General features: G+C 48.4%; 1 protein-coding gene and 1 long non-coding RNA gene across 2 annotated transcripts in view; one reads left to right on the forward strand and one right to left on the reverse strand.

Moving 5' to 3' along the window:
* Positions 1 to 11,184, forward strand: part of TRAM2 (translocation associated membrane protein 2) — a 42,833-nt gene extending 31,649 nt beyond the window's left edge. The window contains exons 8-11 of the mRNA XM_035110402.3: positions 2,219 to 2,323; positions 2,843 to 2,986; positions 4,618 to 4,796; positions 6,422 to 11,184. Coding sequence (XP_034966293.1) covers positions 2,219 to 2,323; positions 2,843 to 2,986; positions 4,618 to 4,796; positions 6,422 to 6,495 — 502 coding nt within the window. The 3' untranslated portion in view covers positions 6,496 to 11,184. The remainder of the gene's footprint in view (positions 1 to 2,218; positions 2,324 to 2,842; positions 2,987 to 4,617; positions 4,797 to 6,421) is intronic.
* The window catches only part of LOC148686118 (uncharacterized), a 312,355-nt gene that overhangs the window by 32,110 nt on the left and 267,330 nt on the right, over positions 1 to 12,915 (reverse strand). The window lies entirely within an intron of this gene.

The raw sequence follows: 12,915 nt of genomic DNA on the forward strand, positions 1-12,915 counted from the left end.
AATAATAATAATAATAATAATTTATTTATACCCCACCCATCTGGCTGGGTTTCCCCAGCCACTCTGGGCGGCTTACAACAGAAAAATGAAATAAAATAATCTATTAAACATTAAAAGCCTCCCTAAACAGGGCTGCCTTCAGATGTCTTCTAAAAGTCTGGTAGCTGTTTTTCTCTTTGACCTCTGATGGGAGGGCGTTCCACAGGGTGGGTGCCACCACTGAGAAGGCCCTCTGCCTGGTTCCCTGTAACTTGGCTTCTCACAACAAGGGAACCACCAGAAGGCCTTCGGTACTGGACCTCAGTGTCCGAGCAGAACGATGGGGGTGGAGACGCTCCTTCAGGTATACTGGACCGAGGCCATTTAGGGCTTTAAAGGTCAGCACCAACACTTTGAACTGTGCTCGGAAACATACTGGGAGCCAATGTAGATCTTTCAAGACCGGTGTTATGTGGTCTCGGTGGCCGCTCCCAGTCACCAGTCTAGCTGCCGCATTCTGGATTAGTTGTAGTTTCCAGGTCACCTTCAAAGGTAAGCCCCACGTAGAGCGCATTGCAGTAGTCCAAGCGGGAGATAACCAGAGCATGCACCACTCTGGCGAAACAGTCTGCAGGCAGGTAGGGTCTCAGCCTGCGTACCAGATGGAGCTGATAGACAGCCGCCCCGGACACAGAATTGACCTGCGTCTCCATGGACAGCTGTGAGTCCAGAATGACTCCCAGGCTGCACACCTGGTCCTTCAGGGGCACAGTTACCCCATTCAGGACCAGGGAGTCCTCCACACCTGCCCGCCTCCTGTCCCCCACAAACAGTACTTCTGTCTTGTCAGGATTCAACCTCAATCTGTTAGCCGCCATCCATAAATAAATTAAATAAATAAAGGAATAGATAAAGTCAGACAATTGTCAGACCCAAGGCCTGTCCCATGCCAAAAACAGCGCTGCCATCAGAGAAGAGGCTGAAATAATCTCCTAGGTGCTCAAGAGGTTGGGTGCTGCACACAAAATTCCCACTGACTGTATTAGTGCTGGTCATGCTTTTTAAACGGGATGCTTAACATGGCTATTTTTGCAGTAAACAGCACCGTCTGGGGCAAAAAACAGCTGTACGGGATTTAGCATGGGAACATGGTGCGGGGGGGTCCCTTTGGATTGGAAGTATGGCATTGGATCAGGGGCCTAGACAACTGCTTTTTCTTCACAATGATTGTGATGGTGTTAAAACACACTTCTTTTTAAAGCATGTTTGCCCCAAAGTCTCTGGGCTTGAAAAATACCTGGGCAGTGCTTGATGACAATGAGATTTTTAAAAAATATATAGTAAGTCAATAAAACAACTAGGGAGAAGGGGTGAGGGGGGGTTGTGGGTTGAGAAGGAGGTAGAGGAATCAGTTTCCTACACATCAATGCTCATGGCCTTCTCCTAAGACTAGCCCAGTGATTTAAACGTAGCAAATGCGTTCCAGCAGAGATTCATCAAGTATCCTCACTGCTAACTTCCAGGCATCTCTTGAAGACCTCTTTATGTTCAAATGTTTTCATTTTTTCAGGATGAGCCAGTCATTTTTATGTTTACTCTGCATAGTTTTTTATGGTATCTTTAAGGTTCATTGTACAGTGGTACCTCGGGTTACAGACGCTTCAGGTTATAGACTCTGCTAACCCAGAAATAGTACCTTGGGTTAAGAACTTTGCTTCAGGATGAGAACAGAAATTGCGCGGCGGCGGCACAGTGGCAGCAGGAGGCCCCATTAGCTAAAGTGGTACCTCAGGTTAAGAACAGTTTCAGATTAAGAACGGACCTCTGAAATGAATTAAGTTCTTAACCAGAGGTACCACTGTACCTGCATCTGTCGTTTTGCACTGCCTTGATACTTTATATGTGAGAATTTGCTTGATTTTTAAATTGCACAGTCGGTGTTACTGTTGCATAAAATCGAGAGGCCTGGGTGAAAGCACAGTAAAACTCAGCGCTGGTCTTTGAAGGAGTGGGCTGAGGTGGAATCAAGGTTGAATCGCCTGATAGTTTCCATGATCGCAGCGCAGCCTTTTAACTCATAGATCCATAAAGTTGAAGGGACCCTGAGGGTCATCTGGTCCAGCCCCCTGCAATGCAGGAATCTCGATTTTGGGGGTAAATTGCAAGGGAGAGTGAGGAGGAGGCTCAAAAGGTGCTCATTCCTTCTACCGCAATCACCATTGTCCTTTCCTTTCTCCAGCCTCACACGCCTGGGACTTATCCTGTTGCTGCTGCAGTACGTAGCTGAATTCCTTTTTCACATGGCTCGCCTGTTCTATTTCACAGATGAGAACAACGAGAAGCTGTAAGTGCTCTTCTGTGTGGGTTGTGTGGGTGAAGCGTGGCTTTCCTTTCAAGGCTACGTATGGCCTCTGAGGCTGACTAGCAAATGTCTTGGTCCTTTCCAGTATCATCTCCCGTTATACTCTAAATGTGAATTACAAAGAAAGAAAGAAAGACTTCTAACATAATTTGCTGAATAACTTCTACTGACGGGACTCACTAGTTGAATCACACCCAATAGGTGGCATTCAGTGCTAGCCCTATTCAGAGTAGACCCATTGAAATTAAGAATGACTACCATAGTTTTGCTAATTTCAATAGGCTACTCAATTTCAATAGACTTAGTTGACTACAGCTCAGTGTAGTGTTTTGTGGGTGCACCACTTAAATAACCTGCACCCTGCATTTCTTCTGAAGCGCTGCTATTGTCTCTTGACAGTCTTTGACAGCTCCTGTATAATTATTAAAAACGCCCACCTGAGAGGCATGGCAAGTACCCCTCTTTTGAAATGTTGAGTGGTCTCCTGTTTAATTCCACAAGGTTTAATGCATGGGCAGTAGTGTTCGTCGTTTCCCGGCTTTTTACCCTCACCCTATCCGTGCTGGTCATTGGCTTTGGGCTGGCTCGAGTGGAGAACCAGGCGTTTGACCCCGAGAAAGGAAACTTCAACACTTTACTTTTCAGGTAAGGCTTGGGCGCATTTTGATTCTAGCAGGTGAGCAAAGGGAAGCGCAAGGACAGGGGTGCTGGGTGAGTTCAGGGCTCCATCTATTTAGGCCTGGTGCAGAAGTACAGTTCCCTCCCAGTCAGTCCAGCTCCCATCTCTTTCCCATGGCATAAGTACAGGATTTGTGTCCTCCCTTTCCCCTGCGGGTTTCAAAATAGAGGAGGGTGAAAGGTTGTTTTCTGCTGCTCCAGAGAAGCGGACACAGAGCAATGGATTCAAACTACAAGAAATAAGATTCCACCTAAACATTAGGAAGAACTTCCTGACAGTAAGAGCTGTTCGACAGTGGAATTTGCTACCAAGGAGTGTGGTGGAGTCTCCTTTGGAGGTCTTTAAGCAGAGGCTTGACAGCCACATGTCAGGAATGCTTTGGTGGTGTTTCTTGCTTGGCAGGGGGTTGAACTGGATGGCCCTTGTGGTCTCTTCCAACTCTATGATTCTATGATTCTATGGTTAAGTGTTAAATCGGCACCAGCGTTGACTGCAGTGGCCACCTGTTGGAGATCCCCCTTAACTAGTACTTGACTGTGCCCTGTAGCCATAAGAGAGGTGCCATGGGTTTGTTTAGAATAGACAGTGGTATCTTTGGTTGCGAACGGGATCCGTTCCGGAGGTCCGGACGTATCCTGAAGTTTTCGCTACCGGAAGTGCCCCCTTCTGCACATGCGCACACAGCAGTAGACCGCTTCTGTGCATGCACGCACGGCAAAACACTTCCAGGTTTGCTGGTAACATGACCTGAAGTTTATGTTACCCGAGGGTAACGTAACCCGAGGTTCCACTGTACTTTAAACACTGTGACCTTAGAATGTGATAAGGTAGGGGACAGGGACAGGAAGGGGTGTTTTTCCACACATATGGTTGGTGTGTTTTGGGGGGGAGGGTGCATGCCCAACTTGGTGGCTCCCACCCCCATTTCTGTAATGCCTGAATGAGGCTCCAGTCTAGCTGAAGCTTCTGGTGTTCTCAGGGTAAGGTAAAGGGTAAAGGGACCCCTGACCATTAGGTCCAGTCGTGACCGACTCCGGGGTTGCGCGCTCATCTCGCTTTATTGGCCGAGGGAGCCGGCGTACAGCTTCCAGGTCATGTGGCCAGCATGACAAAGCCGCTTCTGGCAAACCAGAGCAGCACATAGAAACGCCGTTTTCCTTCCCGCTGTAGAGGTACCTATATATCTACTTGCACTTTGACATGCTTTCGAACTGCTATGTTGGCAGGAGCTGGGACCAAGCAACGGGAGCTCACCCCGTCGCGGGGATTCAAACCGCCAACCTTCTGATCGGCAAGCCCTAGAAATGAGTCCTCCGAATGAAGCTGTACACCATTATTTTCAAGATTTTGTGTGAGATCTGGCTGTGGATCAAAGCAAAATGCACATGCCCACCAGCCCAAGATGGGCAGTGGCAGAGTTGATAACTTGGGTGGGCCAGCTCTCAGTCTAGGTTTCCCCAGGGCTTTCGATACAGAAAGGCAGGCCAATGGCCAGGCGTTTGAATCTGCAGCCTCTTTCACTTCCTGGAGCGCCCCTTTGAAACCAGCTGGCTCCTTGCTCAGTCACAGCCTGCCTTCCCTTGCTTGCTTCCCCCAGGATGTTTGTCCTGCTTCTGGTGTGCTTCTCACAGGCCTGGATGATGTGGCGCTTCATCCACTTTCAGCTGCGGCGCTGGCGGGAGTACTGGAATGAGCAGAGCGCTAGGAAAAAAGCTGCTGCGGCTGCCGCCGCCACCCATAACAAGCAGCAGCTGAAGACCATCAAAAGGGAGTCGGGTGAGCATCTGGCTGGGGCATCACACCCGTGTCTGGTTTGAGCTCTGTGCGCTGCGTGGGAGAGCGTGTGTACTGCACCCCCTCAGAGATGCTCCCTGCCTGGAAGCAGAGGGGCTTCCGCTCAGTGCAGGCGATACTGAGCGAGAGGAAGCAGGGGCCTTACTTGGTGTGAGAGGCAGCTTACGATGTGCCTTAGCTCTAGTGTGTAGCTGACTGTGTGGTCAGATTAATCAGTTTCTTAAAATATATACAGTGGTACCTCGTCTAGTGTCCGCCTCGTCGAGTGCCCGTTCTGTCGAACATCCGCAGCAAACCCAGAAGTACCGGAACAGGTTACTTCCAGGTATGCCGCATGCGCAGAAGCGCAAACCATTCCGTGCGCATGCACAGACGCGGCACTTTGTCCAGCATCCTTTTCGGCCAGCAACTGGGGCTCAGGGAACGGATCCCGCAGGTACCACTGTGTATTGTTCAGCTGGGGGGAGAAAGATTAATTGGGCAGCGGATTTTTAAAAATATATATTTTAAAATACTTATCAAGAATGAAAAGAAGCAGGCATTGTCTTCTGTGTTAAAAAGAATGTGGGGGACTCCTCTCCTAAGCTAATGCCTGCTGTGACACATGTGGTTTGTTCTTTTATATGCCAAATATATGCAGATCTAGTTAATTTGTTAAGATATATATGAATAATCAACTAGGGTTGTTTTAATTGGGCAACTGTTCTCGTTTAAGCAGCTAGTAGACAATACAGTGGTACCTCGCTAGACGAATGCCCTGCTAGACGAATTTTTCGCTAGACAAATGGGTTTTGCGATCGGAGGTTGCCTCGCAAGACGAATTCGTTTTGTGAAAAATTCGTCTAGCGAATCGCAGTTTCCCATAGGAATGCATTGAAATTCAATTAATGCGTTCCTATGGGCACAAAAAAATTCAATGCATTCCTATGGGATTCGCAAGACAAATTTTTCACAAAACGAATTGACTCACAGAACGAATTAAACTCGTCTTGCGAGGCACCACTGTAGTGGCTTTTTCTGGTCTCTGCGATGAGCTGAAACAGGCCGGACTTGGCTGGATCCCAAGCAGCTGCCACAGCTAGAACACACACCTCACCCAGGGGGGTAGGATTAGTAGCCCAGAAACACCTATTGGTTCCCTTGCAGCTCCCCCCCCCCCACACACACACATCTCACCCAGTCACTCCCTGGGGTCTAACGGGTTCACATGATGCTGCCCAAGCAATTTTTTTTGGCCCTGCAGATTTCCTGGATAGGTGAATGCAGCTACTAAATGAGCTACTGCTGGATCCTTGGAGGGACGGCAGGATATGACCAGTTAAGCCAACGACATCATAGGATAAATCTGCCAGAAGCCTCAGCGATGTTTCTTGTGGAGCAGTTCTGCTCATACCACCAAACCCCATACTGGTGGCTTCGGAAAACCTCAGGGGACAATGTGAACTGTCAGAGTTAGCTGAGGGGGTGGGGGCCACTGCCTTCACCCTAAAACTATAGCACTAAGTACAGCATTCCAGACTCCATTCTTTGAGTCTTTAAAAGCCTTGTACAAGCCCTATTGAGGAATTTTATCAAAATGCCGTTTTCTCCTTCTCCCCGCACCTCAGGCTACCATGAAAATGGAGTGGTGAAAGCAGAAAATGGTACGTCGCCGCGGACCAAGAAACTCAAGTCTCCGTAGAGCCAAAGCAGAGTCTGCAAGGAGGAAATGGGAAATGCGAGACAAAGACTCTGGGAATAAGAAGCAGCTCCTTCCCTTGTGTCTTCACCAAGCCCTGTTTCAAATGGCTTGAATCAACGTACCACCGAAAAGCTCTTTCCCCCCCCTCTCTCTGCCTCCAGACATTTTGCAGTAACCAAAAAGCCCCTCTCCATCCACAGTGGGGCTTCAGAACACCAAACATCTTCCTCAGCCAATGTATTTTCTTGTTGCTCATTTTAATCTGGCCTTCAGTGTATTCTTGCTGCTTTTCCTGCACCCACAGAGATGTTTTTGTAAGCAATTGCTCCTTGGAAACCCATTCCCTGACTCAGTATCGCCCACCTCACTCTCGCCAGATCTCGTGATGCTTTGGTTTGGAGAGGTGGCATCTTTAGGACATGATTTGCTTCGTTGCCGGGACAATAGAACATTTGGGTAGTATGTGGATGACCCCTTCAGACAATCCACTCTTGCAGAGCGAGTTTGTGGGAAATGGAGCAAATCTCTAAGGTCCCTTCTCTGCCTGCATCTCCTAATTCTGTTACATATCTAGTAATCTTAGTGGAACATTTAAAATGTGCCAGGCCTTCACAACATGATGGCGAAGTGCACAAACATAATTTAGTATGTATGCAACGTTTGCGTTGTGCTATGCCTATTTGCAGAGACTGAAATTTTAGCCAGTTGCATTCTGGAGAAGGGGACAGATGCGCGCAGTTCCTCTCCAATACTGCTTCCTCTTAGCCGATAAAAAGAATTTACTGCATTCTCCTAAATCACCAACAAATAAGACCTGCTGGCCTGGCAGCTTGGTCTGTGTCAGACATGCCTTGCATCTCCCCAGACCTTGAGAACCATCCCCAGCCGACTGTGCCTTAGTCTAGGGAGAAGATTCACTGCTCATTGAAATAGCAGCTCAGGGCAGATGTCTGGGGGTGGTCTGTGACCTCCGTACTTAACAAGCGGACAGTTTCCTCGTGCCTTTGTTTCCTCTACAGCAGGTTTCCTTCATGAAGTGTTGGTGTAATCTTTATGACCGGGTCTGTCATATTCAAGTGGTCCACCCGTACCAACATAGGACAGCAATGTTATTTCTTGTACAGCATATTCAGTGCAAGTTTGCTCAGAAGTAAGCCTCTTCTTCTTCCCTAGAGAGTGTCTTCAGGATTGGAACCGTAGCCTTCTGCTTTTCAAGCGTGTCCCCCCCCCCCAATACTTTTTCACAAGTTTTGTCCAAGGGATCTGAACCCATTTCCACTCTGGCTGCTCCTTGCAGCTCCTGGGAATGGTGTCCTTCTAAGGCTACATAGGTTTCTTCCACACAGAACGCTGCACAGTTCCTAACCCTTAATACGTGGACGTGTTATGAACGCTGTGAGAGGAAATCTCTCTCATGGGTGAAAGTGCTTTCCATCTACTCTGTCACCTCGGTGTACAGTCTACCTCGGGGGCCACCCTTTTCTAACTGCTACACTTCCTCTTGTTGTTGAAGAAGAACTAACCGTGAGAAGCGTATTCTGGGAGAGGGAAGGGGTCCTTCACCCAAGAAGAAGTGACAGCTTCTTTGTACTGTGGCCCTTTTTTTGTTTTCAGGGATCGGTATCCGCTGGCCCTCCTTAGTTCAATTGTGTCTGCCACAGTCCGCAGGGTTAGTTTTGAGACTTGCCTTTGTCCCCAGTGCAACTGGATCACCTTGCACGCGTTTTAAGAACATCAGAGCATCTCTGCTGCATTAGCCTCGTGGCCCATTGAGTCCAGCATCCTGTTCTCAGCCAGGTGCCCCTGGGAAGCCTGCAAGCAGGACCGGAGCCCAGCTGCCCAGTGCCATAAATGGTGGGGGATGCCCCCCTGTGCCATTCCCTGCTGCATTCTTGATCCCAACAGCATTTCCTCCCGATTTATACATGCTAAGGAGGCTTCTGCAAAGGGTTGCCTGGCTTATTATTTTAAACCCCCCCCCAAAAAAATGGGATCTTTTATAATAACTGGTGCAGGTTTCATTTCCAGCTTTCTATTTCTTTGCGCACGTTCTTATCCCACAGTGTCCTTCGGTTGAGTCGGCATAACCTTTAACCCACCAAGCCAAATGCACCAGCTGTGTTCGTATCTCATGTTCCAGGACAGTAAAACAGGGGGGGGGGGCAGCCAAGGCAGGGGTAGCTCACACGGCCTGGCTGGGGTGCTTGGTTGAGCTTGCTTGGCCACCGGTTGCAAAGCTTTTGGGAACGTTGCCAAGTATGAGGAGCTGAAACGCTCTTGTTCTTTTACTGTTGGCGCTACTTGGGAGCGAACCTGGAGGCATCCATTTCCCTTTCCTCCAAAACCTGGAATGTCCAGATGAGGGACATTCTGAGCCGAAGCCAAACTTCGCAGTGTGTGCCTGTCGCTCCTTGTTGAGTCCCAAATATACCTCATCTTTATATTTTATTTTTGAATAGGAGTGAAGGGCGATGCTGGGTGGACGATGGTGCTATAAGCAGGTCAGGTGAAGTGGGCTAAGCCAACAGGGCGCAGCTGTGAAGCCAGCTCTCAGTTGGTTGAGCCTAATGGGAGCCAGGCCTGCCTTCCTTCTGCCCACCACCTTCCTTAACACGGCTGGACACTGTTCCAAAGAGACACCACTGTTTTAAGATGGGACCTCTCCTTACTTTGTTGTGCTAGACCCCAAGCTGCTGCAGCACAGCCCATTATCACCAAACAGAGCTGCCCTGACTTTGCAGCAACCGGCGCCATATGTCTTCCAAGGCAGCTCAGAGGATCACTCTTAAAAGGTGCACAAAGCAGCCTGCAGCCTGCACAACCCTGCTTCCTCCTGCACAAAGTTGCCAAGCCGCTGTGTAGCATATTGCAAAACAATACAAGTGCCTTACATTGCCACGTAGCCTTTGGGGCCTTTCTTCTGTACGTCTGTCTCTCCATGTAGTGTTCCCCGCTCCCCATTTGTACACCAGTTTAGCTAGTCGTAAAAGGGACAACTTTTGCTGAACCCATTGCCTCAATTTTCTATGCCTTTTATTTTTATTTTCACTATAGGTAGGTGTTCCTTAGCAAGTACCTTGATGGAAAGTGTGTCTGCTGTATTACAGCACAAGCCTCAGTACACAAACATGTACTCTTAGTTCCACAGACGGCCAGATTCAGTTGCCTGCTTTCAATTCTAGGCAAGTAGCTTTCATTCTGAAACTTCATGCAGAAGCTGCAAGGAGTCTCGTTCGTTTTGTTCTTGTGGTCCTTTTGTGGCGACCGAGAACAGAACTAGGTGTTATGTAGAGTTATGTTCTTTTGTGTGTATGTTTTTAATACAACGCGCTCACTGAGGCTGCAGTTTGAAGCAGAAGCTGTGTGTGTAGGGCAGGCACCCCCAAACTGTGGCCCTCCAGATGTTTTGGCCTACAACTCCCATGATCCCTAGCTAACAGGACCAGTGGTCTGGGAAGATGGGAACTGTAGTCCAAAACATCTGGAGGGCCGAAATTTGGGGGTGCCTGGTGTAGGGTTTCCTTAGCTCTGCCTTTCTGCTGAAAACCGCCCTGCCCATTCCTCCCACCCTGAAATAGGGAAAGGAAAGGGTGCTGCTCAGAGTGGGGGCCAAGTCCCAACTCTGTCTCCCCTGCGCTGGTGGTCTGCTTCACATTGCCATCGCTGCAGTGCATGTCTTTTTCAGAGCCCCCCACATAATTAAACACCCAAAGTAGTGTATTTTCACCTTGAAGGGTGCCTTCAGCTAGGAAAAGGCTATCCCACATAGCACTGAGCTCTTAGCTACTGGGTTGAGTGTTAACACCCTTCCTTGTCCCATGGTTTCCCTCTCAGGTTGGACAATAAAAAGCTCACCTGGATTTGTGGTCCTCTGTGAGTCCTCTGACTCTGGGAGGAGGAAATAGGGCAATAGTTTATCTAATGTGATGGTTTTTATTATTACTTTTGGCCCAGGCGGGGAGTTAACCTTTGTTACCTGTTCTGGGTTGAGAGAGGCAACCTCCTCAGGCCTTTTCCTGCCCCTCATGTCCTAGGTAGACCAGAAGTGGCGTAGCAAGATATTGCAGGTCTAACCACAAACGTTCCAAAGCTCAGTATATAGATATTTTTACAGCAGGGCATTAAAATTTGTATTCTTTAAAATAGCTTAGGTTTTGCTTATTTTTAAAGTGCCTATCTGGTAAAGCGGTTAGGAAAACAGAATTCCTTTTAACTCTTCTGCCCACACAATCCTTTCGTGTTCCGTGGGCGATTTTCGAACAAAAGGTAAACGCTATGTAAAACACATCATAGAGGTGGCAGATGGTTGGTCTCTACTACTACAGGTAAAAATCAGTTACCTCTATTCCTGATTTTGTGTGTTCCAGAAGTACAGCCTTTATTGTCCCGAGTGCATAACTACATCAGAATTGTTGGTGCTGAATGTGTACACGTGGCGGGGTGTGTGTTAATATTATGGACCAAATTTAAGTCAGGAAGCTGAAATAAAACGCCTGTTCTTCCACATTTTACATTTCATCTTGATGGCTCTGGAGGGGTGGAGAGGAGAGGACAACTTTTTTCAGGAATTCCTTGTCAATTATTTTTTTTTCCCTTATACCTTACAAGTATGTATTTTTGTTGTTGGAACAACTTTTATCAAAGCTATCTGTGACACAATATTTTCTGAAATAAAAAGGCATAGAAAGATCTCGAGAACTCGTGCATGTGCAAATTCACCACTAAACATGCATTGGCTTGACACCAATCGCCTCAGCAAATAGGTCTCCTTTGTTGGGAGGCCAGGCATGGAAAGTTCAGTCTCCAATTTGCCTGACGAAGCTGGAGGTGCAGACTGGACATTTTGGGGAGGTTGGCTGTAGAAATGCCCTGGTTTAAGTCCTTGCTACCTCCCAGACTCTTGCTTAAAATCCATTGGCTGAATCCAGGAGGCTCTTTTAGCACGAAAGCCCTCTGAGACAGAGCTGCTGCCAAAGTAAGACACTGCTACTTTAGACAAACAGTCACACTCTGCATAAGGCAACTCTTCAGATGGCCCACAGTTACACACACTACCCAAGTCTACAAAGGACATTGATCTGTGGAGCTTTGAAACCTGACTGGGTCTTGTAGATAAACCACCTCATACTGGGATAATGAAAAGAGCCATTTATGCCATCTTGTGCTCCTTGGAGCGGCTAACAGATTGAGATTGAATCCCGACAAGACAGAAGTACTGTTTGTGAGGGACAGGAGGCGGGCAGGTGTGGAGGATTCCCTGGTCCTGAATGGGGCAACTGTGCCCCTGAAGGACCAGGTGCGCAGTCTGGGAGTCATTTTGGACTCACAGCTGTCCATGGAGGCACAGGTCAATTCTGCGTCCAGGGCAGCTGTTTATCAGCTCCATCTGGTATGCAGACTGAGACCCTACCTGCCCGCGGACTGTCTCGCCAGAGTGGTGCATGCTCTAGTTATCTCTCACTTGTACTGCAATGCGCTCTACGTGGGGCTACCTTTCAAGGTGACCCGGAAACTACAGCTAACCCAGAATGCGGCAGCTAGACTGGTGACTGGGAGCGGCCGCCGAGACCACATAACACCGGTCCTGAAAGACCTACATTGGCTCCCAGTACGTTTCCGAGCACAATTCAAAGTGTTGGTGCTGACCTTTAAAGCCCTAAACGGCCTCGGTCCAGTATACCTGAAGGAGCGTCTCCACCCCCATCGTTCTGCCTGGACACTGAGGTCCAGCGCCGAGGGTCTTCTGGCGGTTCCCTCGCTACGAGAAGCTAAGTTACAGGGAACCAGGCAGAGGGCCTTCTCAGTGGTGGCACCCACCCTGTGGAATGCCCTCCCACCAGAGGTCAAAGAAAACAACAATTACCAGACCTTTAGAAGGCATCTTAAGGCAGCCCTGTTTAGGGAAGCTTTTAATGTTTGATGGATTTTTGTATTTTGATGTTTTGTTGGAAGCCGCCCAGAGTGGCTGGGGGAACCCGGCCAGATGGGCGGGGTATAAATAATGAATTATTATCATTATTATATTAAATTGGTACTGCCCTTCACCACAAAGGTCCTAGATGCTTCCCCCCCCCCTAAAAAAATGTTTAGGGATACTTTTATTTTCCTAATCATTTTGAAATGCTGCCCCTCAATGAGGCCAAACTTAAGATTCACAAAATGTTTAGGGGTCTGCGTCCCCCTAGAAAAAAAGCACTGCTCAGATGTATTGTGGTTCATAGCAGAGTCAGAACCGCCTGTGTGACCCCAGACAGCTGAGGGGGGCTGATCCACCCTCTGCACACCCCAGTGGGCGAACAGTGCAGGATGAGACTGCAAGGGGGTAGATTCCCTGTTTTGCCTCAAGCGGCAAAATGTCCCAGGCAGCCCTGACCATACCTCAGCTACAAATTACTTCACATGTTTGAATAGTCTCCCCTT

Source organism: Zootoca vivipara, chromosome 3 (assembly GCF_965207765.1).
Source record: "Zootoca vivipara chromosome 3, rZooViv2.hap1.1, whole genome shotgun sequence".
NCBI classification, from domain to species: Eukaryota; Metazoa; Chordata; class Lepidosauria; order Squamata; family Lacertidae; genus Zootoca; species Zootoca vivipara.